Source organism: Dryobates pubescens, chromosome 14 (assembly GCF_014839835.1).
Source record: "Dryobates pubescens isolate bDryPub1 chromosome 14, bDryPub1.pri, whole genome shotgun sequence".
Taxonomy (NCBI): Eukaryota; Metazoa; Chordata; class Aves; order Piciformes; family Picidae; genus Dryobates; species Dryobates pubescens.
This window is the reverse complement of record NC_071625.1, coordinates 8,635,232-8,663,123: the sequence shown is the minus strand read 5'-3', so window position 1 is coordinate 8,663,123 and position 27,892 is coordinate 8,635,232. Positions and strand designations below refer to the sequence as shown.

Sequence of the window (27,892 nt, the reverse complement as noted above, 5' to 3'; positions counted from 1 at the left end):
GTCTGGACCAACGTAACTCCCTGAACGGAGGAGGTTGGAGCAAGATGGGCGTTGGTCTCTTCTCCCAAGTAACAAGTGATAGGACGCGAGGAAATGGCCTCAAGCCACACCAGGGCATGTTTGGGACTGCCTGCCACAGGAGACTGCAGGGGGGGAAGCTGCTTCCCGGACCGGCAGAGCGCAGGAGCAGGGTAGGCTGTGAGGAAGACTCGCAGGCGGCGTGACTGTGCCAGGGGCTGTGCCTGCTGGGGGGGCGCGGCCCGCCCGCGCCCGGCCAATGGGAGCGGCGGTTGTTAGCGGGCCGGGAGGTGGCGGCGTTGCCACAGCAGCATCAGCGGCGGCGGGGCCGGTGGCGGCGGGAGGGGCGCGCAATGGAGGGGCTGGAAGGTGAGGCAGCGGCTCCCTTCCTTTTTCCGAGGGCAGCCATTGTGCTGTGGCGGGGCGTGCTTGGGCGGCGGCGGGAGCGGGACCTGCGGCCCGGGCGTCGCCTCACCCCGTTCTCGGAGCCTCCTGAGGCGGGGCGGCGGCCTCGGCTCGCTCCGCGGCCGGGAGCGCTGGGGCTGTACCGGGACCGAGGGTGGGGGAGTGCCGCAACCTGCCTCTGGGGTGGCAAAGAGCGGCGGGAGGCAGCGGGCCGGCGAGGGCGGGCCGGCCTCGCTGCGCTTTGTCTCGGGCTCTCCCGAGCTGTCGCAGCCGAGCTGCAGGCTGTGGCCGTTCCCCGCCGGCATCTTCCTACCGCCGCCGCGCTCGGAGCGGGCTTAGCCTACTCCGTGATTGGGGTGGGGGCCGGCATCTTTGCCAAGCATTGTGGGTTTTTTTGCAGACAGATGGCTAAGCTGGGTTTTAGGATACGCTTATAATGCTCGGGAAGTGTTCGGTGCTGTTACGGCTAGGTGTGTGCTGGCAGAGTATTGGCAACTTTGCGTTGTGACGGTTGTGGTAATGAAGATCTCGTCGCCCTCCAGAGGCATGGACCAGGGCATTGGTAGCAGTTTGGGATTGCTGAAGTTACAGCTTGCTATGTGAGCTCTTCGGTAGGCTTGTCGTTACTGTGTTTTGCAGGCTGCTCTCACTGTATTACTTGAGGGGAAAAACACAGACATGTGCTGAGTAATATCAAACCCAGCCATTAATTTAGTCTTCTGTGGTCTACTTCACTACGAGCAACTGAGTGCTTAAACAGAGATGTGCACAGTATAGCCTTTGTTCTTTATGCCTTCTAGTACAGTTGGAGAAGAGAAGACATTCTCAATTACACACGTTTTCTGTCTTTGGTAGATTTTACAGTCATCAGACACTGCTTTTATGCCTAATGACTTCATCCGAACTATGCACCTGGACAGCATGATCTGGCATTAAAATCTCAAGAGGTTCTCTTTTATTTGATTGATTCTTTATGCCTTTTAAATTTGGATGGTGGCATCCAGTCGCTTATCCAATAGTGCTTTATCAGGCTTGTGCAGAAGGGGAAGCATGCTTTCATTTTGAGTAAACTATATGTTTGACTGCAGTGGGGGCTGCATGTCATCTGCAGGCCAGCCATCAATTGATATGGCTGTGAGCAGACTTACCAAGGCCAGCTCCGCCAGCTTTGTTGTATGACACAGCACCTCCAGGACAGAGGATGGAAAGAGAAGAGATCTACAGATAACAGCAGTATCCTGAAAAAAAAAATGTCTTTTTTCTGCAGTATAATTTGTCCAGCTTTTGACTTTGCTGGAAATGGTTTACACTGCATTTGTATTTTGGTGGGTATTGGGGGTGGTGGGAGAAGGAACTGCTAAATCATGGGTGAAATCTGTTTACTCTGTGAACCTTTTCTGGAATGTAGATTCCAAAGCTACACCTTATCAAAGCATGTTTCCATGATGTGAAATGTGCCTTTGCCCAGGGAAGTGGTTGAATCACGATCCTTGGAAGTATTTTAAAGATGCTTAGACATGGTGCTATGGGAAGTGGTTTAGCAGTGGACTTGGTGTAGTGCGGGATTAATGCTTGGACCTGGTGATCCTTTTTTCCAGCCTAAATGATTCTATGATTTTGAACCCTCAAGAAGTTTGAGAACAGTACTGATAATAAGCCATATCTAACATTTCTAATGTCATATCTCACACTGGTTTATCCAGCACCCTTGAAAGCTAATCAAGTTCTTGCTACTGAAGTATTTTGCATATCCATGGGTCACTTCTACTGTGGGTTTCTTTCTCTCAGCAAATGACTGCAAACATATAGTGGTTGGGTTGGTTGGTTTTTTTCTTTCCTTCAAAATATTTGAAACAAGTGGTTTTGCTTTTTATTTGCAGATTTCCAGTCCTTTGATGCAGGCAGGTGAAATTTCTGTAGTAAGGCATCCACAAGATGGGAAAATGTAGGCCAACAAAAGGACAACAGCCATAGCAGTGTTTTGGTTGGAAAAGACCCTTAAGATCATTTAATCCAACCATTCTCTAACTCTACCAAGCCAGGTGCTAAAACATGTCCCTCAGCACCACATCTCTGCCTCTTTTCAGCACCTCCAGGTTATGGGTATTCAACTGCCTCCTTGGGGAGTCTGTTCCAGTGTTTGAGAACCCTTTCAGTGAAAAAGTTTCTTCTTGTATCCAACCTGGTACAACCTGAGGCCATTTCCTCTCCTCTCACTTGTTACTAGGGAGAAGAGACCAGCACCCACCTGGCTGCAACCTCTTTTCAGGGAGTTGGAGAGAGCAAGGAGGTCTCCTTTTCTCTAGACTAAACGCCCCAGTTCCCTCAGCTGCACCTCACCAGACATATTATCCAGATCCTTCACCAGCTTTATTACCCCTCTCTGGACCCACTCCAGCACCTCCATGTCATTCTTGGAGTGAAAGTCCCAAAACTGAACCCAGTATTGAAGGTGTGGCCTCACCAGTGCTGAGTAAAGGGAGAATGAAATAATAAATTATAGATTACTAATGAGACATGAAATTATTCAATATAAATGAAAGAATAAATTGTTTCATTGTGTAGTACAGTTTCTAACAGTCATTGTGCCACCTGCAACTCAGGAGAACGTTGCTTGTTGCCCTTTCAGATTGTGCTTGGAAGCACAGTTGCACTGTCGTACACATCCAACACAGGCTGCCTCTGAAATCTGTCTGGTGCTGCTCACTCTCTGTGTTCATGCTTTGCAAAATCAGTTCCCAGAGCTGATCTGTACAGCAGCTCCTGGCAGTTGTGCATGTGAGGGACGTAGTTGCGGGGTAGGGCAGGACTTTGTCTTTTGGCAGCAGTCTGCTGCTGTGTTTGTATGGCAGTGGAAGACCCCTGAAGGCCGAGGATGCTTGGCATGGACTCTTCCCCCTCTGTAGCTGGTGCTTTGTTTTTCTGAAGCTCAGCATCATAGATGGAAGATCTGTTTTTATTTCTGCTAAGAACTACCCCCCCCAGTGTACAATGATTCTCTCTGCAATGCACAGAGTCCATTAGCTGTTAGTTGGCTCATGGAGACATTAAAAAAACCTAAGTAATATTTCCAGTCTTGCAGTTGCACTTTCTCTCTACAGGCAAGTGTGAATGTTCAGTGAAATGGCCAAGCAGGTTTCTGTGTGGTTCCAAAGTTTCTTCTAAAATTTACTTTGATGGCTTTTTTGAAGTCTGTAGCTTTGTTCTTTGTATCAGTGCAGTTCTATTATTAGATACTGAAACCCCTATGTCTAATGTTAAAGTTTTGTGGAAGGAATCAGTCGTTACAGGGGACAAACTTGATGTTAATCTGAAGCTGCTGACTCAACATTTGCTACTGTACAGCCTTGTTTGACAGGTTTTCAGTTTTCATGTGATTTACTGGTGAAAATACTTGGAGCAGTAGCCTGAATGTGCCTGAAAATGTAGTGATCTCGGAGGCGAATTTAAAACTCCGTGCCTGAGCAGTCCATGAGCTGAATCTCAGGACCATGTGTGGTGGGTTAACATGTCCTTGTTTCTTTCACTGCTGGATGGCAAGAAGAGAAGCTGTCGTGCTGTTTGTTGCTCTGTTTTGCTTGAAGAGGAGATGGAGGAGGGGATCCAAGCACTGAATTCCTGACTTTAAGCCGGAGCAATCCAACGGTGGCGTTTGATCGGCTTCTCTCCAGGCTGTTGTTTTTTCTGGGAGGATGCCGGCAACAGCTGCTTGAGCCGACTAAATGCTGCTTCCCACATTTGTTCACATCTCATCCCAGCAGATCAGGACTGCTGCTGCCTAAGGAGTAAAAGGCAGAGGGGCAGCTGTGTCCGAGGGCAGAAGTCCAGATCTCTGTGGTAGGTAATGGCAGGGCTTACCCAGTCCCAGACGTTCTCCTTCAGCCTGCTGCACTCAAGCAGCTGGGAGAGGCTGGTTGTGGTTGGAAAGGGATGGGTGGCTGCTTGCTCAGGAAACAGCCTGCAGCCTCTTAAGCCAGAGCTTTTCCTTGCAGATGCCAAGTAGGGACTGCTATGATTAAGCATTTTGACTCTGAGCAGGCTGGGTGTGTCCTCGAGGTCTTAAAGTCTTGCTGCCTAGCATCCTCTGCTTAGAGCTGAGATCTGTGTTCTAATAGCATTTCTCCCTCGACCCCTCCCTGGCACTCAGAATGTCTTGAGACACCCCAATCTACCTCAAAACAGTGCAAACATTCCAGTTTGGGGTTTTATATATTTAATGTGACTGCTGAGAGCAAGTGCTTCTGCTTGCTTGGACAGAATTCCAGAATGCCAGTATTTGTTATTTGTTTAACCCCCTAACAGTGTAGAAAACCCTGTTTTGAAAGTAACATTTAATATTAATGCCAGTCTTCCTTTCTCTTCTCTCGTCTTGCCTCTCACTAGATTCTTCCTTACTTGGACAGCCATTTTCTTAGCTCTGTTTGAGAAAGGTTCCTGCTTTTTTGGAACACTTCAGCTTTTATTTCATATATGTGTGTGTGTATGTGCACATATATATATATTTATAAGGTGTTTTTTTTTACCCCTAAGGTATCTATCCAGCAAAAGGACAATTTAATGTCACAGTGCTCTTCCTAAGTCAGCAAATTGGAAACCATTACAGATGGAAACACAAAACTAATACTATTGTATCTATTTTTTTTTTAAGAAGTTGCTTCTGAGAGCCATTGAAACAACAATAATTAGGACTGTGCATTCAATTACTGTTTCACTTGCACCTCCATTAAATGCTCTAATTTTGACACTATAATTGTGGTCAATCTGTTTCTTTTTCGAAGCCCATTATGTTTCTGTTGGCTTGGTGTGGGGTTTTTTTGCTTGTTTGTTTTTGTGGGGGTGGGTTTTTTTATTTTATTTGGTGTTTATGTTTTGGGGGCAGAAATTGAAATGTTTTTCTTAAGGAAGCGTTCTGCAAGCTAAGTTTAGGCTGGTGTGATAGGGGAAGTGCACAATCAAGAGTGTTCCACTTTCAAAGGGAAATTCCTGTGTAGACAGCAGTTATTTCAAACTAGTCTCCTCGACATCTAATCATAGATTTGACACACTTTCTCCATAGTTATTGTAGAATTATCACATTTTTAACTTGAATTGCAGAAACTAGATTGCTCAGGCAGTTGAATTCAATTGGTTGACTACTGAGGAAGGGGAATGTGTTTTACCTGCACACACAGACAGTGTGGTTATTCTGAAAAGTAGCTGTGGCTGTTCAGTGAAATCAAGTTCCACTAGTGTGTTAACAGTTGACTGGAGGGAGGCAGTGAGGAATGGGCTTCCTTTTGCTCTCCTCCCTGGCATTTCTTTAAAACTGAATTCTGAGGAGAGGAGCAAACTAGGAATCAATATATTCTAAATGAAGTTTATAATAAAAATTGATTTTTAACATGTTATTGTTAGCCAAGCAGTATTCTGCTAAGCAAGCAAGATTAAACTGGAATTGCTCTGTCCCAGTTCTATTTGGGTGGTAGACTATGTAAATCCAGAATGGCTTTGGGGGTCACTGATGCAGAGCAGTGTTGATTGAGGGTTGTTCATAGTCAGGCTGCCTGCTCACAGTCATCATGGTGCTTATATCCTCCTATAGGAAAATGTGAGTTTATGATGCCCGTTGTGTAACACCTACATAGATTTGACAGGTCATGTGCTTTCTAGTGGCTTTAATTGATCTTAAAGCTTGTTAATAGAAGACCAGATAATGGATCTGGAAGTCAGCTTGATCAGATAGTGCTGTTGATTTGCCTTTGGTTTTTGTTGTGTTTCCAAATGCATTACTGGGGAAGCTCTGATAGATTTTTCTCGATGATCATCATGACTGAGTGCCTCTAATGTGGCTGTGCACTTGCAGGATGGGAGGAACTGGAGGTCTGCATGCAGTTGCAGGGCTGGCATCTTGTGTAGGTGGTGGGACAGCTCTCAGGCCTGCAGTGTTGTGGTGGATGAATACAGGCTCTTCAGGAAGAACCAGTTGGATGGCAAGGGGGGGAAGTTGCCCTTTATGTGAGAGAGCAGGGAGAATGCACAGAGCTTTGCTGTGGAGCCACCTGAATGCTTATGGATGAGGGTTAGCGGGCAGACCAGTGTGGAAAGTTTTCTGAGTGCTACAAGCCACCTGATGAGGAAGAGGCCTCCTTCAGGTAACTGAAAGGAGTCTTGCATTCAGGGACCCTGGTCCTCATGAGACACTTTAACCACCAGAGACATGCTGTAGGGACAAATCAGTGAGGCACAAGCAATTCAGGAGTCTTCTGGTATGCACTGATGATAGATTCCTGATCCAGGTGACTAAGGAGCTGACAAAGGGAGGTAGAATCATAGAACAGTTTTGGTTATAGAAGGAACCATTAAAGGTCCAATCTTCCCCCCCCACCCTAGTGAGAAGGGACATCTGATCATGTTGCTCAGAGCCCCATCCAACATGACCTGCAGTGTATCAAAGGATGGGGCTTCTATCACCTCTCTGGGCAACCAGGGCTGGTGTCTCACCACCCTCATGGCAGAAAATGCCATCCTTGTGTCTAGTCTAAATCTCCCTCTCTTTGTTTAAAACCATCACCCCTTTTCATGTTGCAACAGGCCCTGCTAAAAAGTCTGTCCCCAGCCTTCTTACAGTAATTGTCTCCCTGCAGCCTTCTCCAGGCTGAAAAACCCCAAGTCTCTCAGCCTGTCCTCAGAGTAGAGGTGCTCCAGCCCTCTTGTCATTTTCGTGGCCTCCTCTGGAATTGCTTCAACAGGTTCATGCTCTTGTGCTGAGGGCTCCAGAGCTAGGTATAGTACCTGAGGTGGGATCTCACCAGGTCAGAGCAGAGGCAGAATCCCCTCCCTCGACCTGCTGCCCACACTGCTGGAGATGCAGCCCAGGGCATGGTTGGCTTCTGGGCTGCAAGCACACAGTGCCAGCTCATGTCTGACTTTTCATCCACCAGCACCATCAAGTCATTCTCTGCAGGGCTACTGTCCATCACTTCATCCCTCTCCAGCCTGTATTGATACCAGGGATTGCCCCAACCCAGGTGCAGGACCTAGCAGTTGGCCTTGTGGAATCTCAAGAGGTTCCCATGTGCCCACTTTTCAAGCTTGTTCAGGTCCCTCTGGATGACATCCTGTCCCTCAGGCCTGCCAGCTGCACCACTTGGCTTGCTGTCGTTTGCAACTTTGCTGAGGGTGCCTCAATCCTGCTATGTCATTTATAGAGATATGAAACAACACTGGTTCTACCTACAGACATGTGAGATGTGAAGGCCAGGGGGCAGCCTTACCTGCAGTGTCTATGGGATGATTGAATTCAGGATCCCGAGAAGAGGGGACTGGGCAGCTAGCATTGGCCTTTGGGTGAGCAGGCCTTGACTTGATTAGGGATCTGCTTTTAAGAATCCCCTGAACTATGGTCTTAGAGAGGAGTCCAGGAGAGCTGGTTATTTTAAAGCTTGGTTCGTGTGACCTTGGTGTGTTTCACATTCATAGGCTTCAAATGAGTAGGGAGGGAAAGAAGGACAGACAGTTACACCTTGGTGCAAGTTGTGTGTGTGCTGATATTACAACCATTCTTGACTGCATATATGCTTTTTCAGTCACAAAACACCTCCTTCACAGAATCCTCCTCTGGGCTGGCACTGGGAGGCAATGGGACTCTCCTTATTTTTGAGGAAGTGACACCAAACTCACCACCCTCAGGTTCGGGCTCAATGCAAACCCAGTAATTATGACAACTACAATGCACTTGCATTGTCAGGCTGAAAAGCTGACACAAAAACATGCAGGGGTGCTGGGAAAGTCTTACTCAGGTTTTCAGCTCGAAGGGATGGAAATGATGCTGCTTTGTGTGATCTTTTGGAAGTGACAGGTTTATACCAGATTAGACTGAGTTGTCAATACAGAAGTAGAAGAGAATTCATGAGGTTTTCCTCTAAAATTAGGGGTAGGTAGATGAAGGTAGATTGGTTCAGTATTTGTTAGACAGTTGTGAAGAACCTAATTGCACAAAAATTGCACAGTACAGGAATGATTGAATATAAAAGACAGCTTACTATGATTTGCCTTTCCTTTGACTCTTCCTGAAAATTGCTGAATGGCACAGGCAAGAAGGGATTTGCTTGGTGGGGAAAATCATGCATGTCGTCAGTTACAGAATCATAGAATAATTTTGCCTGCAAAAGACCTTTAAGATCAAGTCCAACCATTACCTAACTACCAAGGCTGGTGCTAAACCATGTCCCTCAGCACCACATCTCTGCCTCTTTTCAACAACTCCAGGGAGGAAGTTTCAAGCACCTCTCTGGAGACCCTGTTTTAGTGTTTGAGGACCCTTTCAGCAAGGATTTTCCTTTTTTTCTAATACCCAATCCATATCTCTCCTGATGCAAGTTGTCTTACCACTTGTTAGGAGGAAGAAGAGACTAACGGCCACCCAGCTCCGACCTCCTTTCAGGGAGATGGAGAGAGCAAGTAGGTCTCAGCCTCCTTTTCTTCAGACCAAGTAACCCCAGTTCCCCTAGTCCCTCCTCACCAGACCTGTTCTCCAGACCCTTCACCAGCTTCATTGCCCTTCTCTGGACACAGTCCAGCACCTTGAAGTCTCCCTTATTTTATTTGTAAATGATTAGATCTCATGACAATAACCCTTCTTGTTAACCCTTCTTTAAGGTGGGCTCCTATGAAGAAATGCTAAGGGTTTGGGAGGTTTTGTTGTTTGTTTTGGTGTCTGATTTGTTGTTGTGAGGAATCATAAATCATTTTTGTTGGATAAGACCTTTCAGATTATTGAATAATGAAGAGAATGAAGGACTAAGTGTGCATATCTAAAGGACTATCACCTTCCCATTTTCAACAAAACTTAAGGAGCTTCCCTTTTGCCAAAGAACTTCCTTTTGTCTTTTGGGTCAGTGATTGGCATGATAGGCAGGAAATGTTAGAAGCAGTAATAGCTCCTGAGGAATGTAAGCGAATACCTCAGCAGAGGAGGGCAGGAATGCTGTGAAGAAATCCAGCTCTGGAACTAACTTCGAGTGCTAACTGGCCTTTGTTATGCATTGGTACATTGTGTGTAAACAGTACTGGGTCAGGTGAGCACCTGTCAAGCCTCCCTCTAGTAATGGTCCATTTAACCAGGAGCTTGAGTTCCAGAGTTCAGTGAACAGAAGACAGTGGTGGAAAATGTAGCTTTGTTTCTTTTTGCCTAAGGCATATACTTAAATTCTTTCAGACCTGTCCTTATTTTTATACTATACACCACTAATTCTGATTTATTTAAAGTAACTGCTCAAAGACACAAACAGTGTCCCTTTGTATTTCCATGAAATGCCTCTCCTTGTTTCTGCAGAGGAAGCATAACATGCTAAAAGGGGGTTGAACCCTGTAGCAGAAGTGAGTTTGCAGTGATGACTGTTAAGAGGACTGAGAGTCAGAATTGAAGCAATGAAAATAAATCTGTGCATATCTTGTATGAGAAAGTGGCCCTAAGTTGTGCTGGGGGAGGTTTAGGTTGGCTATTAGAAGCAACTTCTTCATTGAAAGGTTACTGAACCACTGGAACAGGTTCCCCAGGGAGGTGGCTGAATCCCCATCCCTGGAGGTGTTTCAAAGAGGCAGAAGTGTGGTGCCCAGGGTCATAGTTTAGCGCCAGACTTGGCAGAGTTAGAGAATGGTTGAACTTGATCTTAAAGGTCTTTTCTAACCAGAAGGCTTTATGACTAAGTACACCACTTACATTTTTGTTACCAATGCTGGAAGAGCAACATCAGAAATGCTTTTGTAAATGGGCAATATTAATCTGATTAGAATGTACAGTAAAAGTAGCATTAACTATTTTTTTTTTCCTTTACAAGAGATAAAGTGGAATAGTTTGACTTAATAGAGAAAAATAAGCGATGGGGTATGAATATAACAGGTGATTCTCTCTCAAAGGCACACAGATACTAAATATCATTTAGAGTGTGTTTGGGCTGTTGTGACTTAAAGTGAACCTGTTGTTGCATGTTGACATAGAGGGATCCTTTTAAGGGTGCAGAGTCTAGTACTGAAAATTGTCAGAGTTGATGATGTGTCATGGGCCAGACTGCTTCCAGAATTACATGAAGGACTTGGGTATCTTGTAACTGTTTTTAAGCAAACCGGCCTGATGGTTGGCCTCTTTGTATCATGAGAAGCAGCAAAGTTCCTTCTCTCCTTTTGAGATATAAGAACCTTAAATCTCAGATGTTTTCCTTTCTGATCTGCAGTCTCTGCACAGTTCAAAGAAGGTATGCCTCTTAAATAACAACTGTTCTTATTGCTTAGCATATGAGGTTAGCAAACCAGGGAGAAACTGCTGTCACAAATTCCAGCAGATTTTCTTACTGGAGTATGTTGTGGAATTTTTTTATTCCTTCTTTTTTTTTTTAAGGTGAGGTTACTGTGCAAGCTGGAGATTTGTTGCCATGCAAGATTTGTGGAAGAACTTTCTTTCCTGCAGCACTGGTAAGTGGTGTGGGCACTTGAAGTTTACATGGGATTGGGTTTGATGTGGGGCTTTTCCCCAAATAATTATCAACTCCAGTTGTCTTGGTTTTGAAGCTCCACAGAGGTAGTTTACTTTTAGTTCAGCATCCCAGCAATTCCCAAAGAGAGATGTTTCTATAAGCATCTTCTCTTGGGTCAGAGAATCCTTCTTTGCCTCTGCAGATGTAAGCCCTAGCATTATGCAGTCTCAGCCAGTAAGTGAAGTGTTTTGTTGGCCATCTTCAAAATTGTGTTCTTCAGTCTTAAGAGGAATTGGTCTGTCCTTAAATATTCATGTGGATTTCAGAAGCCTCTGATTTGTCTCTTAGAGCAAATGCTGCCTACCTACCATCAGTTGATTTGCAAGGAGCAAATACAGATGCCTCTTAACTTTTCCTTCATTGCCCTAGTTTGTGTGACCATGTATATGCATTTGTGAATTCCTAAAGTTCTGTTCTAGCGGTAATGGCTGGCATAAATATTTGAGTGAAGTCAGTCAGACTTTACTCACCCAGTGCTAGGCCTGCTTTGCTGATTGGCATAGTGAGAGAGAGGGAAATAGCATCTTCAAAACTCTATCATGTTTTGATTTATTTTGCCTGTAGAAAAAGCATGGACCCATTTGCCAAAAAACTTCTGCCAAGAAAAGGAAGACATTTGATTCCAGCCGTCAGAGAGCAGAAGGCACTGACATTCCCACAGTGAAGCCTCTTAAGCCACGGGTATGTTCTGATCGCCTCTGTGTACAAAGGCACACTGGGGGTTCACTACAGTAAGGCTCATTTCTCCTGGCCATTTGAGATAATTGGATCAACTAGGATCTTGGAAAAAAAAAATCTGACTGTAGTCTTGTGTACTAAAACAAGGCACATGGCTTGAAGTAAGAGCTCTTTCTTTTTTTGACTTCTCAGCCAGAACCACCCAAAAAACCTTCTAATTGGAGACGAAAGCACGAGGAGTTTATAGCAACTATACGAGCAGCCAAAGGACTTAACCTTAAAGATGGTGGGAAACTCCCTCCACCACCGCCACCATCCTATGACCCTGGTATGTAAAACAGTGAACTTACTTGGAGATTTTCTTTTACTGTTTTCAATTTAAATTTTCAATGTCAATTTTTGTCTTGTTGTAACTTAACTTGTAAAAATTTGGATTGGAAAGGAATTTGGAATACAGTATTCACAAGCTCTTGAACCTGATTATCTGATTACACCTGTGCAGATGCTGGTGTGTGAATGGGGCTCTGGCTGGCTAGCACCTTGTGTAGCTTTCAAAGCCACAGAATCACAGAATGGTAGGGGTTGGAAGGGACCTCGAGATCAAGTCCAACCCTCTTGCCAAGGCAGGTTCACTTAGAGAATGTCACACAGGAGCACATCCAAGTGGGTTTTGAATTTCTGTGAAGGTGGAGACCCCACTGCCTCTCTGAGCAGCCCATTCCAGGGCTATGTCACTATGGCATTTCTGAGATGGAATTTTCCCCGTTCGAGTTTGTGCCTGTTACCTTTCCTCCTTTCACTGAACACCACTGAAAAAAGACTGGTTCAATCCTTCTGACACTCAGCCTTTAAGTATTTCTAAGCATTTATGAGATTCCCTCTCCAACCTTCTCTTCTCAAGGCTAAAAAGACACAATTCTTTGTCTTTCCAAGTCTTTGTTTTTAGTGCAGCAAAAGGTAGTTATGGCCAGCATGTAGCTTGCTGCCATCTTTTAAACCATAGGCTGGGCAAGTTGTTTCAACACTTTGGTTCTGTCCACAACAGTGGAACTGCTCAGAAAGAGCAGACAGATTCCCATGCTGTCATTTCTCTAAAGGATTCATGTGTTCCTACTGTGTGCTTTCCTCACAGTTATAGAATAGAATAGAATAGAATAGACCAGGTTGGAAGACACCTTCAAGATCATCGTGTCCAACCTATCAACTAATCCAGCCCACCTAAACAACTAAACCATGGCACCAAGCACCCTATCAAGTCTCCTCCTGAACACCTCCAATGATAGTGACTCCACCACCTCCCCGGGCAGCCCATTCTAATGGGCAATCACTCTCTCTGGGTAGAACTTCTTCCTAACATCCAGCCTAAACCTCCCCTGGTGCAGCTTGAGACTGTGTCCTCTTGTTCTGGTGCTGGCTGCCTGGGAGAAGAGACCAACATCCGCCTGTTTACAACCTCCCTTAAGGCAGTTGTAGAGTTCTAGGGTAACAGTTCATGGTTGGTACCTACAACTTCATTTCCTCATTCCATGAGGGTGGTGAGGCACTTGACCAGGTTGCTCAGAGAAGTTGTGGAGGCTCCAAGGTTGGTGTTCCAAGCCAGGTTGGATGGGGCCTTGAGCAACCTGGTCTAGGAGATGTCCCTGGCCCTGGCTGAGGGCCTGGAACTAGATGATCTTTAACTCTTCCAACTCAAACAATTCTATGATTTGATTTAATCAAAATATGTTAATGTTAAGTGGTAAGTAGGTAAGGCAGATCTGCTGCGTTTGAAATCTAAATCTCAGTGTAAAATATCTGTCACCTTGGAAGCAGCAGCTGGGGGAATCTCTCCTTATTTTCTTCTGTGCATTTCTAAAATCACTTAGGAACGAACTAATTTCACCTGCTTGGCCAGCACCCAGCTCTCCTGATGTTGAGGGTGACATGGTTTTGAATAGTGTAATGTGTGGAATTCAGCATCCCTACCTCTAGGTACCAAAACGTCTGTCTGAAACTGCAGTCCAAACACTTCACTTTGCAAGGGCAGTTTTCTTTTACGGGGTGTGTTTCCAGCATACAGCTGAGGGATCTTTTAGTATTTTAAATGTTTACACAGACTTCCTGGGTTTCTGGTTTTGTGTGTTGCTTTGTTGTTGTTGCTTGGTTTTGCTCTCCCCCCCAGGGTAGTATTTCCTTCAAGTAGTCCTATTTCTAATGTGAATAATACTGAAAAATAAGCCACCAATTACCCTACTTTGCACGTGCCTGTAGATATCTCCTCATTTTGACCTCTGGGTGCTCTGATTTCTTTTTTTTCCTTCTGGTTACATTTCTGAAATATACATATTCTTAATTTTTTTTTTTAAAGAGCATTTCCAGTACTGCAGTTAGTATTTCCTAGTCCTTACCACACTCACAGGTGGAACAGACTTTAAAAAAATGATTTTATTTTTTTTTTTGGGTATATATTTTTTTCTTGGGTGTTTTTTTTGTTGTTTGGGTTCTTTTTTTAATATATTTTTGGGGTGGTTTTTTGGTGGTTTTTTGTATATTTTTGGGGGGGGTTTGGTATATTTTTTGGTACATATTGTTTGAGTTTTCTATTTTTTTGGGGTTTTTTTGTATATTTATTATTTTGGTATAATTTTTTGTGGGTTTTTTGGGTTTTTTTGTTATATTTTATTTTGGGTTTTTTTTGTGTATTTTTGGTGGTATTTTGTGGTTTTTTGTGGGGTTTTTGTATATCTTTTGGTGGGTTTTTTGGGTGTATTTTTGTGTGGTTTTTTTTTTCTGTTTTTTTGGTGTATTTTAAATTCTTTGGTGTATTTTAAATTTTTTTGGTGTATTTTACATTTTTTGGTGTTTTTTGGGTGTATTTTAAATTTTTGGTGTTTTTTGGGTGTATTTTAAATTTTTTCATGTATTTTAATTTTTTGGGGGTTTTTTGGTGTATTTTAATTTTTTTGGTGTTTGTTTTGGTGGGGTTTTTTTTGTTTTTATTTTTGTGTATTTTATTTTTGGTGGTTTTTATTTTTTGGGGGGGTTTTTAATAGATTTTATTTTTTTGTGTGTATTTTGCGTATTTTCTGGTGGATTTTTTTTTTTTGGTGTATTTTATTTTTGGTGGGTTTTATTTTTTTGGTGTTGGGTGTATTTTTGGGGGGTGTTTTTTTTAAATAGATTTTATTTTGGTTTTTTTGGGGGTATTTTTTAATATATTTTTGGGGTGTATATATATGTATATATTTTTTATTGTTGGTATATGTTATTCTTTGTTAAATAAACCACTTCCTTCCAGCTGATATATCCCTGCCATGTCCATGGCTGAACAGCACCTCTCAAACTGTTTCTGATTTTGCTTAGATCCTCAACCACTCCTCTCATCCATCAGACAAGAAGTGTCCTTCGTGTTACATTTGGACAATATTCTTTTCCCCAGCAATCTGGATTTAATTCTCAGATTCCAAGGCCCTTCCTTTTCTCTGAGGGTGGGGCTGGTCTTTAGAAGACTTTGAAACACTTTAGAACACGTTATTAATGTTAAGGTTTTCTGTTTTTAAGATTACATTCAGTGTCCTTATTGCCAGAGGAGATTCAATGAAAATGCAGCTGACAGACACATCAATTTCTGTAAGGAGCAAGCAGCACGGATTACTAACAAAGGGAAATTGGCAGTTGATCCCAAAGGGAAGCTTCCTACTCGAACACAGGTGAGCTGTAACGTATTTCCTAACTTGTAGCTTGCAGATCAAACTTGTCAGGTAGTTCATTGCTCTTAAATGGATTAACTGCTTTATCCTGTAGTTTTAGTAATTGGGCTGGACTGAAACCAGACACTAAGCATGGAGGAGATGTTTGCTTTCCTAAGAGAGTTGCAGAAATCCGTAAATGAGATGGCAGCAGCTGCAAAGCTAAAACCAGCTGTAAATGTGATTCAGAGACTTGTAAGGGTGGCAGCAGGAAGTGGAGATGCAGCATTCGTATAGAAAATTGAATTTCTCTTGTGCCAGTCTTCTAAATACAGTTCAAGACTGTCCCTGAAGTGGACAAAGAAAGATAACATGGCTGCAGGACAACTGACAGCAATGCTTTGGTGAACTAGAGTCTTACAGAAGTTCAGAGAGCTGCAATAGTTACCTTATGGTGCAAACAGGTGAAGGATTGAAGTGAGTTCTCATTTGGTGGTAATGCTTTTTTCTCTGGAAGCAGTGAGGATTTAGACACACAGCTACTTGGTGATTCTTGCACTTTGTTCTGGGTCAGTACTTGGACACACAGGCGCAAGTGAGATTTGTCAGACAAAAATGATCCTGCCCTTCAGTATCCTTTTTTAAAGTAACTGGTAATCAGGTGAGAAGGTTGATCTCATGAGACAGCTCTGGAAAAAAAATAGAAAAGCAGGAAACACACAAAGAAAATGAGTTAAATGTAGAAACAACAGCACTGAGTTAGAGTGTCTTATCTATTGGTATTACCTCCATGTATAAGAAAGCAGAAACTATTTGGATGACCCCATCGCAGAAACAGTTTACTTAGTAGCTAAATCATCATCAGTTTTCCCACAGTGCCTAGGTAACTGCCTATCACATTATATAGATAGTTTGATTTAATTGCTTAAATTTCTAGGTTGTATTTTGTTACAGTACAAACCTGCTGCAGTTAAGAAGATGCCTTCTGTAGGATCAGCACCACCACCACCATCATCATCGCGCTTACCACAGCCAAGTGGTGTTAGCAAAACCGGTGTAGGTATGAAATGAATGTTGTTGAGTTGTTCCATTTCCTTTCTAAAAATTAGTTCACAAACTGCAGTAAGAGTGGTAGACTTTTACTAGCTGGGAGGGGTTTGTACAGCATTGCCCACCTGATTTAAATTGGTGAGGTAAAGAAATTCATAGGAGGACTTCAGCGTTACAGGAGCAGTGTCACTGGGTCATAATGCAGGTTTTTAATCCTTGGGTTTGTGACCTGCTTTTTATTTTTTTGCTTACAAATATGATGGCTATGTATTTTATTGTTGAGATGGATCTAGTGGTTTGTTAAAAGTCATTTAAAATAAAGTTGGAAGGGGTATTAATTGACAGCTATCCCAGGAAACTCTTGAGCACAGAAGATTCTCTGCTATTTTATATGTCAGGCTAAATTAGTCTTTTTCTGAATTGAACCTGCAAAATGATTTCTGTGTGGAAATACATAATTGTGTGGAAATGCATCATTGTATGGAATACCAATCCCTCAACTGAGATCTTTCCTGTTGCCTAATTCTGTAACTGATTTGTATGCTGAGAATGATCATGAATCGGTGAAAATCTGTAGTTAAGCAGTGTGCATTACAATCCTGCAAATGCTGGTCTTAATCTGATTTCAGATGCTGTCTGTCAGGTATCAGAAATGTTCTGTTTCTACAGATTTTGACATTCCAGACTTCTTTCCTTTTTCTTTCTGAAGAAAGGAATTGGGATCCCATGCTTTTTATTAGGATAGAACATTCTCAATTGCATGTTTTATGTGAATTTCTGAAAGCATACTTGCTGTTCTCTAGACTCTTGACACTTGTTCACCTCTTGGTATTTCTCATACTCCTGGTTTGAATTTTACAGTTATAAAATACATAATGAATTGCATCCTTCCAGCAGCAAAATCTTACCTTCTCTTCTGTTTCCCTACTTGTTTTCACCTACAAGGCGCCTCTTCAAACAAAGCCCTGCCTTCGTCTGGATCCAGTGGGAGCAAAATTCAATCATTATCCCCAGCTCATAAAAACTCATTGGGAATGGTGAACCCACAAGCAGGGTGAGTTTCCATTTAATGTTGTCATTGATGGTTTATTTCATGTTTATATTTTGCTAGTTCTAGAAATCTCTGTGGTCCATTTCACTTGTAGTTACCTTTCCAATGAGCATCAGAAGTACAGTGTTTTGAATTTATCCTTAATTTATACACACAATACTGGAGAAGGCAAAGATTTTTCTGATACAATAACAGCAAAGGAGATCAAATGATAGGAATAGATATAAAGTAGATTAAAAACAATATACAGAAGTGGTTATAGCTGTAGGGTTTTTGTTTTTGTGAAAGTGAAGAGGCTTAAAAAAAAAATGGGGAGGGAAACATTAGGTATAACATTTCCCCATGAATTTCAGGATAAGAAAGAGGCCTTTGCCACAGAGCACAAGCCATTTGTTACAGGATCTTCCCTCTTGGCACAGAAGGATGGACACTTCCCTCTTCCCTTTTCTGTCTGACGATACTCAAGAGAATGAGTGCAGATGATCCAATGGAAACCATCACCGCACAACAGCAATGAGAAGTTGCTGTTCTAGTAATCTAGTAGAATACTAGAGTTCAAGGAGAGAGCTGGTGTGGTCATGGCTGTTACTGGTATTTTGCTGGGGGAGTAGTCAGCACACAGCAGCTCAGAGGAGATACGTGTGAAAGGATTGAGAGAAGTTGAGGAATTTTACTGAAGTTTGGGGTGCACCACGGAGCACTGGGAGAAAATAAAATGACTTGAGTTAGAACATTGGTGAGGGAAGATGACTTAGTCCTTTACTGTCAGACTGGTGAAGGCTGTCTAAAATGGAGAAAAATAACAGCTTGAGGTTGTGAGGTATCAAAAAAAAGATGTTCTGAAAGAATTTATGGGGATAGCTTTATAAGTCTCACAGAACTAGTGATTTTTAGTTTATTGCTCTGAAGTCTTACAAGACACACAGAGAAGTGAATTACAGCTCTGTTGCCCCCACCCCCGACACCATGCAGCATGAGGATGCAGTTCTGTCCCTCCTTGCTGTACCCATGTGCACAAAGCCTTTCAGGTATAGATCAGAGGCAGAGTCAGAATTAGTCAGTTTGTCAGAACTGGATTTCATTTTAATATTTCTCCTTCCTCTCCCCCCTCACACTACTCTGTTAGTCTTTGATCTACAGATGAGCTTCACTACTGCTTGCAGCCATATATGCTTTGTCAGAAAATCCTGCTGCCCTCTCTTGTTGACTAACTGACTTTTCTATCACTTTTCTCCATTTTCAGAGGCTAAGTTAACACCTACTGATGAGTGACAAACAAATAGGTCTGCAAACCACGGTTTTAAAACAGAAAGGTCATCTGATAATTTGAAGGCTTGTTTCTGACCCAGTGGTGAATCCCATCTGGCTGGGCTTTTTTTTGTATTGGTTTGCATGGGGGGCATGGATTTTGGTCTTCACTTCATACAAGGAACTTCTATTGTATTTTACTAGGCAGTTGCTCACTGGAGTTAACTGCTTTATATTCTGTAGCCTTCTATTTCTGAAGCTTGTAGGAAGAATTGTAACATGACCAAGCCAGATATCAGTTAACACAGAGAGAGGTGTTTGCACAGGTTCTCTCTGTTCACACATGCAGTTAAGTACAAATAGAGGACTTGTGGTTGGTGTAGCTCTCAAGAAATGATCTCTGTTGAGGGGCAGTGGATGTTAACTTGGCTTATCACCTCACTTAAGTGTAGAGATGTGATGATTCTGTTCCTGCCTACTGTCATTCTCACTTCTGCTCAGAAAAATTTATGTTCTCTTCTTGTCTTTGTCAACCAGTACTTACAATTTCTTCCTGGTCATACTAACCTGTCTTCTCACAGGTGGCTGTTGAAAGTGTCTCTTTACTTAAATGGTATTCCTGACACCTAGCAATTCTAATCCTTTCTTTTTGCTGCTTTGCTTTTCACTTCTGAGATCAGTCTGGCCGGACTTACACTGAAGCAAAGGGGTGTAGGAGCAGTTAAAACATAGAAGAGTTGGGTGCCTTAGGGTAGTCACTTGTGATAATCTTGGCCTTAATCAACTCAGTAGTGCAGTGTGAGGAGGGGGGGATATGTAGGATTCTATTGAAAGGTGTCCAAAATTAAACTAGAAACTGAGACACTGCAGTCAACATCCTAAGTCAGAGTGTGAGAAGCACTAAATGCTGTAGTGACACAGATTTTAAACATCAAAATATCTTACGAATTGAGTGATAGCTAATTGCAGCTAGAATTACTGTTTTAAACAAAAGTGCTTTCAAAATGTAACAAAAAATCACCTTCATGAGGATGACAAGATGTGTTTTTTTTGCTGTATTTACAATTTAACCAATAAAATGGCAAGCCATAGGCACGAGATCTGAGATTCTGTTGTGCCTGAGTCAGGCAGAGCTCATGCTGTAAGATGTCATCTGAGGTTAGATTCCAGGTTCTGGTGTAAAGAACCAAGCTCCTGCAGTTACTTTAGTTACAGGTAGCATTTTATTTTGTATTAAATAAATAAAACCTTTATATTTGGCCTAGATGGTTGCAATTCCAGATTTGGTAGCGAGTTTTAACAGAAGAATTGCCATTATATGTGAAATACCAAGAATGAATGATGTGTGTGTTGGAGGGGTACAATTGAATCAGACACTGCTTGTCCGTGAAGAATGATGGTATCTGTGCATCATTCTGTAGAATGATACGCAGCAGGGCAAGAAGTGACTGACTGCTGGCTGATGGACCAGCCAGGAGGGATTAAGACACAGGCGTGCAGTGCGCCTCTTGCTCTTTAGGTGGCACTCTTGAACTGCTGCCTGAAGCTCCTGGAAGTGATAGAATCGATTCGGTTGGAAAAAACCTTTAAGATCGTTGAGTCCAACCATTATCTAGCTCTCCTCTTTAAAAGTAAGAAGACCTTTTTGTTACCTTTCTCCTTGAAGAACCCCCCTCTTGTTTGATGGATTTATAAAGTCTGATTTTTACATTTCTTTAGTAAATGGGGACTCTTTGGGAATAAAAGTGTTGAATTTTGAATAGTTAAGTGTTGTTATGTTATTGTTTGGGGTTTTTTTTTTTGTGCTAACTTGAGTAACAGTCTAGCAATCTCCTTATGAGTACCCCTTTGTATATTTTAGTAGTAAGATGGACAAGTTAGGCCCACCACTGCGAACTGGAAGAGCTGTGCCAAAGTTTTATGACACTGATAGAAAACCAGACAGTACCATCCAAAGACCATATGTGTTGTTGCCTGTGAAGAAGTAAGTATTACACATCAGCATAGTTTATCTGTTTTACAGAAGCATTCCTACAAAGCTTTGGAACCACAAAAGTGTGACCTTGACAGACATCTGCTGCTCACTCTGTCTTCAATGTAAATGCTGCAAGAGAAGAGTATGGAATATAATTAGACTCCAAGCCTGGAAGTGTTCCAAGCCAGGTTGCATGGGGCCTTGAGCAGCCTGGTCTAGTAGGAGGGGGTAGCTGGGTTGGAACTAGATGATCTTTAAGATCTTTTGCAACCCAAAGAGTTTTAAGCTTCTATGATTAAGTGTCTGTTTCACGGTAGGTAAAGAGCTTCACAGTAGGTGTCATGGATTGAATTGAACCTGCTGCTATTCATACCATGCTGCAGTCATGCCAGCTTGCAAAATGAAAGTGCTAACTGGAGCAAAGTATTATGGGGCTTGAAGTTCAGACTGCAGCATGGGAGGCTTCCTGTTCTGGGTTCTAGGGTGTGTTTTTTCTGCAGTCATGGCGTCAGAAAGAGTGGGAATCAGGTAGCTGCTGGGTTTGGCTTTCTGTTTTAGTTTTCCTGTATTTCTTTGTGGAAAATAGGCTAAGGTAAGGTAATTATATATTGCTAGATTACTTAGGTTATTAGCTATGGTAATCGCACATTGTGCTTATGATACCTTATGATGTGCTTATGATACATTCAACTCTTATCTCTTTATCTCAGCCTTGAGTTGTGTGTGTTACTCTTCCCCTCACTTTGGTGTTGGGAAAACAGGCAGGTAAGCCCTTGTGCTAAACCATTACAGTAGGAAAGGAAAGGTGAAGACTTCTCTCATATTTGATTTCTTCTGTCACTGATTAATTAGGGATTAGGACTAATGAACTAATGACTATCTTTGTAAACCTGAGTAAATCTGATGATGTAAAGTGAAAGTAATCATTTAAGCCTAGTAACTGTACAAGTATCTGCCCTATAGGCAAATGTCTTATGTCAAAGCAATTTTATTTTCATATGGGAGGTGATTCTCCCTCACTACCCTGCTAGCATGAGACCTCACCTGGAGTACTGTATCTAACTTTGGAGACTCCAACAAAAGAAGGACATGGAACTATTAGAGTGGATCCAGAGGAGGCCACAAAAAGGACTGCAACACCTACCCTGTAGGGACAGGCTTAGAGAGCTGGGGCTTTTCAGCCTGAAGAAGAGAAGGCTGTGAGGAAACCTTAGAGGAGCTGTTTAGTATTTCAAAGGGGCTACAGGAGAGCTGGAGAGGGACTTCATTTTACAACTTCAATGTCCCTTCCAACCCAGCCCATTCTTAAATCTCCTACAGCTGTTTTAGTGCTGTAACCAAAGCTGAAGTGTCTTTGAGACAGAGCCGGAATAGTAGAAACTGGGTTGGGAGAAGCAAAAGGAATGAAAGGAGGAGTTCTTTTTAGACAGACAGAATTTTATTTGTTTTTCATTTTCATGTTTGGTTTGAGCTGTAAGTCCTGTGAGCCATCAGAAATTAGGTCAGACTTTAATTTTTACAACAATTAGTATATCCTAATTTAATATTATCATAACAACTGTGATGGTCAAAATTTGGCTCAGTGTATTGCTAAACATGGTTGCAATAGCCCATTGTACATTGAACAGTGATTTGGTTTTTCATCTTAAGTAAACTTTTTTAAGAGTATAGACACTTATTCTGCCCCTTATAGTATACCTCTATTCTTATTCAGGTGTCTGCTGAGCTGGTGAAGGAAACCTGCCTTCCTTGCAGGAGCTCGTTCAATGTGTTAAGTGCCAGCAGCATTGGACAAGTGTGCAAGCCAGGAGCTGTTGTGAAATTCAGCGTAGCAACAGTACAGTTGTGACAAAGGTTTCTGGACTGTGGCATGCATGCCATGAGTCATAAGAAACTCATTTGTGAACTTGCACGGGGCTGTGAGCCATTGTGGGTGACAGTAACAGCTGCCAGGAATAGCTGAAAACGCCCTGTCTAGGAAGGAAGCAAGCTTGATATTTCACTCTTTTATGGGAAAATCCAACCAAATTGTGAATGCTTAAATAGGCTGCTTCTACAAATGTCATTCAGTTTTGTATTTTGCAAGCAGTAGCAATTAAATACATGCACAAAGTGAGCTGCTTTAGGAAAGGGAAAACCCCTTCAGCCTTATTTCTTTTGAAAAGTTGAGGGTGGGTAATAAATGTCTTTAAATGTATGTCCAGATTTGAAGAATACAAGGTGCATTGGTATGCAGCCTCATCTGTTTCAGGGTCCACAAATACTTGCCTGATACAACTTTAGAACAGGGAGTGATACAGCTTTGCAAAAACAACCCAAAAAAATCCCAGCCACACATTAAAAACAGCAGCACTGGACAGGTAGGTAGAAGTGGCAGAGGCTGGACAGAGCAGAGGAGACCAAGCTGTGGTGGCAAAAGTTGAGACAATCAAAGATGTTTGACCTTTAATGAGCAGCAGTTTACCTGATCAAGGGACTCTGCCTTCCTCAGCAGACAGAGGTGACAGTGCACTTTCAATGTGGCTTTTCAATGGTTTGTTTCCCTTGTACTAGACACCATACAAATCATGATTTTAAGACACTGATTTCTGGGAAACTTCTATTGCATGCACCTAGTATGAAAGCATCAGGTGAGTTTTCAGAGTACCTTGTGGTAGGGTACCTTACAGATCACTTAGAGAAATGAACAGTTGAATTACAGAAGAGATTATTAGTGGACAATTTTGTTGTGTTACTATGCTTCAAGTATCAAGAACTCCTAACCTTATGTTCAACAATGATTGATTTTAAATACACCCTGAGGAGACTTTGGTTTAAGGAATTAATGCTGTTAGTTTGAAAGAAGTAGAATGTGGGTACCAAGCAGAAAACTGAGTAACTCTTCTGAAGAGTTTTGCTTTAAATTACTTGGAGTTGTCTGAACAGTTGAGTTCTGGTTTTTGCATCCTTGTCTGACCTTCCCTGATCCACAGTGATCCATACCATTCCTGTATCTAGAGCTGAAAGACTGACATTACTACTAACAAGATTTAATTTTGATGTAACTTAGGTAGCGCCTTTCAGTCTGCACAATATAAAACCATCTTTGGAATCTCCTTGCTAAGTAAGAAAGCAGACAGGAAGACTAACAGTGGAGGCTGGTGTTCTGCTCAGTGAGCTGTGGTCATTCTTTGGAGCAATGACAGAAAAATCTGTCCTTGGTCACTGATGTTTAAAGGATGCCCCTTGCCATCTCATTCTCTTAGTGCTACTCAGATTTTTGAGTGGATTATGATTTTACTCCTCCCATCAAAGCTAGCAGTGAGATGTTCTCTAAGAATTCATTTCCTAGTTGCTTCTCATAAAACCCATGAGGCTTGAGGAGAGCAGCTTTCACAGCTCTGTCTTTGTACTGTTGAAGCCAACCTTAAGGACACTGTGGCAGTTGGATAGACTTTCTTTCCTCTCCTCCTTTTGTTTGTATTTATCAATAAATGTTTATGGTTTGAAGGAAGAGCATCTACAGCATTATCTGAGAAATATGCATCCTAGATAAAATCTGTGGCTGTGAAGAAAAAAGTCATACTGGTCACAAAATAGGGAGAATAGGCTACCCTTCATTCATCTCTTTAAACTGCTCTCTGTTTCTCTGGCAGCCCTGCCTGTCCTAAAAAGTGGCTTGTAGAATCATAGAATTGTTTTGGTTGGAAAAGACCTGTAAGAGTATCAAGTCCAACCATTCTCTAACTCTACCAAGGCTGGTGCTAAACTATGTCCCTTAGCACCACCTCTCTGCCTCTTTTAAGCACCCAGATGGATGGGGAGCACCCAGACTCCTTGGGGAGTCTGTTCCAGTCTTTGAGAAACCTTTCAGTGAAGAATTTTCTTCTAATATCCAACCTGAACCTCCCCTGGTGCAGCTTGAGGCCATTTCCTCTTGTCCTATCACTTGTTACTAGGGAGAAAAGACCAACACCTACCTCACAATGACCTTCTTTCAAGTAGATGCAGAGGGCTTGAAGTTTTCTGCTCAGCCTCCTTTTCTCCAGGCTGAACAACTCCGGTTCCTGCAGCTGCTCCTCAGAAGACCTGTTCTCCAGATCCTTCACCAGTTCTCTGGACCTGCTCAGTGAAAGCTAACATTAGAACACATTAAACAACCTGTAGCAGCAGGATGTACCAGTGTTTTGGTGGGATAACAAGTTGAAACACATGAACGAGAAGGAACTTGCTGTTGTTTTTAACTTGTTTTAGTAAGAGACATCAGATTTGGTCCAAACCACGCAGGCTCACACCACAGCTCTTCTGTCTGCTGGGAGGGAAATAAGGCATATTTTTCATACAACTGATAGCTGTGTAAAGTGTTGGACTATTATTTTAATGTCATCTATAAATGCATGTTCTTGTACATATTTCTGTGTGCATAGACATCATCAGATGTGTATTCTCTTTTAGAGGCCCAACAAAACCACGGACATCAACCCCTCCTAGTGTGGCAAGAACCATGAGCACAGGTGCTCTAACAAACAAAAGGAAAACCAGCAATTCAGAAATTTACTCAAGGTAGCTTTTAACTTTGGGGCCTTTGTGTCAGTGAGAGATCCTTAAATAAAGGAGAGCACTTGGTGCAAAAGAAGGTGGGAAAAATACTGCTCCCTGCAGTTAACAGAGAACCAATGGCCATTATTATTTGACACGTTTAAGCTATACTCAACATATTTTATCTGCTTATCAGCTAACAGAGCACCTTTGTCATCAGTTGTCTCAGATGTGCACAAAGAGTGGTAGAAGTGTCAAAAACCTGGGTGAATAGTCTTTCAAATGGGAAGTGAATAGTTGATGTGAAATGGAATCAACGTTGCATGCTGAGCGCAGAAGTTCTTTGCTGTCTGCCCTTTCAAAGGGTAGGATAGGAATTGTTGTTGTTTTAGCCTTTCTTGTTTTGACAACCTAAGTTTGAAGTTTTCAGACACTCTGATTAGATTAACTGATCAATCAAATATTTGATCTTGATTCTGTGTTGCCATGCAGGGAAGGTGGGTACCTGGGAGATAAGTAGAGGGGACTGGGTAGAGTTACAAGGCATGGTACTGTATTATCCTATTACTGTAAGCAAATAGGAAGGGTAAGCATGGAAGTGACAGCTAAAATAACAGAAATTCACTGCAAGGCTTGGAATAATTTTGCATCAAGCTATAAACTGGGTTACAGACAATGTTCTTTTTTTCCTGGGGATTTTCAGGTCTGACAGTAGAACTGTGCATGACGGTGGAGACCACCCATCCTCAGTCAATGGAGGAAGTTCCAAAAGCAGCGAAGGAAACTTACCTGTACAGTTCTCAAAGTTCTGCCACGAATGTGGGACGAGGTATCCGGTGGAGTGGGCCAAGTTTTGCTGTGAGTGTGGAATTCGAAGGATTGCTGTGTGAACAGCTTCTGGCCAGCAGAAAGAAAACGAGAAGCTGGAAGCATCTGCTGTGTCCTGCTGCATAGAAAGCTAGAGCACCCCTCCTTCCACTTAAGACTTCGTGCTGCAAACACATTGAAATATCACCTTGTCATTTTCTGAGTGCAATCTTCTGGTTACACAGTTATTTATAAACAAATACATAGACTGTGTGTATAAGAAACAGCAGACACCTAAAACTGTGCCACCCAAGGAAATACTCTTTAATATCTCTTGGAAATCTGTAAAATTAAGGTAAAAATGTGTTATGTAACTTAGGCAGGAGAAGTGGGTTACTGTTCTTTTTCTTGTCAATTCTACTAGCTAAAGAATAATCACTTATGCAGGATAATACTGATCCATAGGGAATTAGCCATGAAGAACTTGAGCTTCAGAAGTTTCTCTGTGGATGTGTTTCCTTCATATGTGACAGTAATTTAGATGCTGTGTTCAAAGTGAAAAGAACACAAGCAACTCCTTATAAATTCCCAGTTAAAAGTGCATAGAGTCTTGCATCCTTTGTTAAACAGTTTAACAGTGATATCCTAATTGGACTTTCCAGTTGCTTCCTAGGATGTTTTTTAAGGAGTCAAATTGGAAAAACTGAGAACACTGTTCCCACTCAAGAAGAAGAGTTAAGACTTTTGTTTGTGCTTCTCCTTTCCCATAAGAACATGTTAATATTTTTATGTATTTATGAGGGCAAATATGATATTGTCATTTTATGAAGTTCCTTTTGCTCAGAAAGTCTTGTATTCCTCCTCCTGTTCTCCACCATGACTAGCATATCTAAAGGTTTTGTGCTTTAAAAGTTTCCAAAGGTCCTACTCCTTTTTTCTCTCTTCCCTCATTTCCTGAAGGAGAGACAGTCTCTGCCTATCCTGCTTAAATTTCCAACTCCTGTTTTGAAAACAGCCTCTTGATGGATCAAATAGGGGGAAAAAAAAGGTTGATATAAATGTATGTTATTAGAGCAATAGACCTTGAAGTAAGTAGCAGCTCTTTTTTCTTCTTACTCTTGTGCAAATAGCACAGCTTGCATAAAAGTGCATCACAGAGTAGCTGTGCTCCATAGGTTAGGTGTTAATACCTCACACGGTCTGCTGGCAGTTCTGTGCATTCTTGGGCTCTTGAAGTCAGTGACAGACTTGACATTCATTTGTTGGGAAGAAAGTTCAAGCCCTGGAAGCTGGGGTTGTATTGATAAATTTCACAGGAGATTAAAACCATTCACAAGCCCAATCGTTTGCAGCTGAATGCAGGCATTTGTTTTGCTTTGGAGCACTGGCACCATGTAGCTGAAAGACCTCAATTGACACAATCTGAAAGAACTTAATTGTGCCTTTCCCACAGCAAATACACTCTGTGTCTGGAACGGTTACTGTCAGCTCACAGGCACCACTAGTAGTAATTAACATAATTAATATGTTCCTTAATAGCATTGTGATCCTTGTTTGCATCTCAGAACTTGTGATTACCACCCAGAGGGCCAATTTTGAAGAAAGCATGATTGAAGTAAAGCATCTCTAAAGCAGGGACCAGGCATGGAGGGTGAGAGGTTTAAGAGACTTGATGTAGTCAAGTTGCAGGCCACAAACTATTGATGTGTTAGAATTAGCTCAGTGGTGTGGAATTGTCATGTGCTTCCCATACAAAGTTATTTTAAAGCATTATCCTTCATCTGATGTAGTCTTGTGCTACTCTGAGTTGTGTAAACTGGCTGCCGAGCGTGGTGGGGTGGCTCGCTGGTGATGATAGAACTGACAAATATTACCCAAGTTATCTTCCAGGTAGTTTAGGTTTTAGGATCTCTAGTTTGTCATCTTCATCTCTGTACATGGAAAAATGGGAATCCTCTGTCTC

General features: G+C 42.3%; 1 protein-coding gene across 1 annotated transcript; it reads left to right on the top strand.

Moving 5' to 3' along the window:
• Nucleotides 1-313: 313 nt before the first annotated feature.
• ZC2HC1A (zinc finger C2HC-type containing 1A) lies at nucleotides 314-27,892 on the top strand. Its single transcript, XM_054167235.1, has 9 exons — nucleotides 314-387; nucleotides 10,799-10,872; nucleotides 11,499-11,615; nucleotides 11,805-11,940; nucleotides 15,153-15,301; nucleotides 16,235-16,340; nucleotides 17,276-17,384; nucleotides 25,039-25,146; nucleotides 25,826-27,892. Exons 1-9 carry the CDS (start codon nucleotides 372-374, stop codon nucleotides 26,010-26,012), a joined length of 1,002 nt encoding a protein of 333 aa, XP_054023210.1. The 5' UTR covers nucleotides 314-371; the 3' UTR covers nucleotides 26,013-27,892.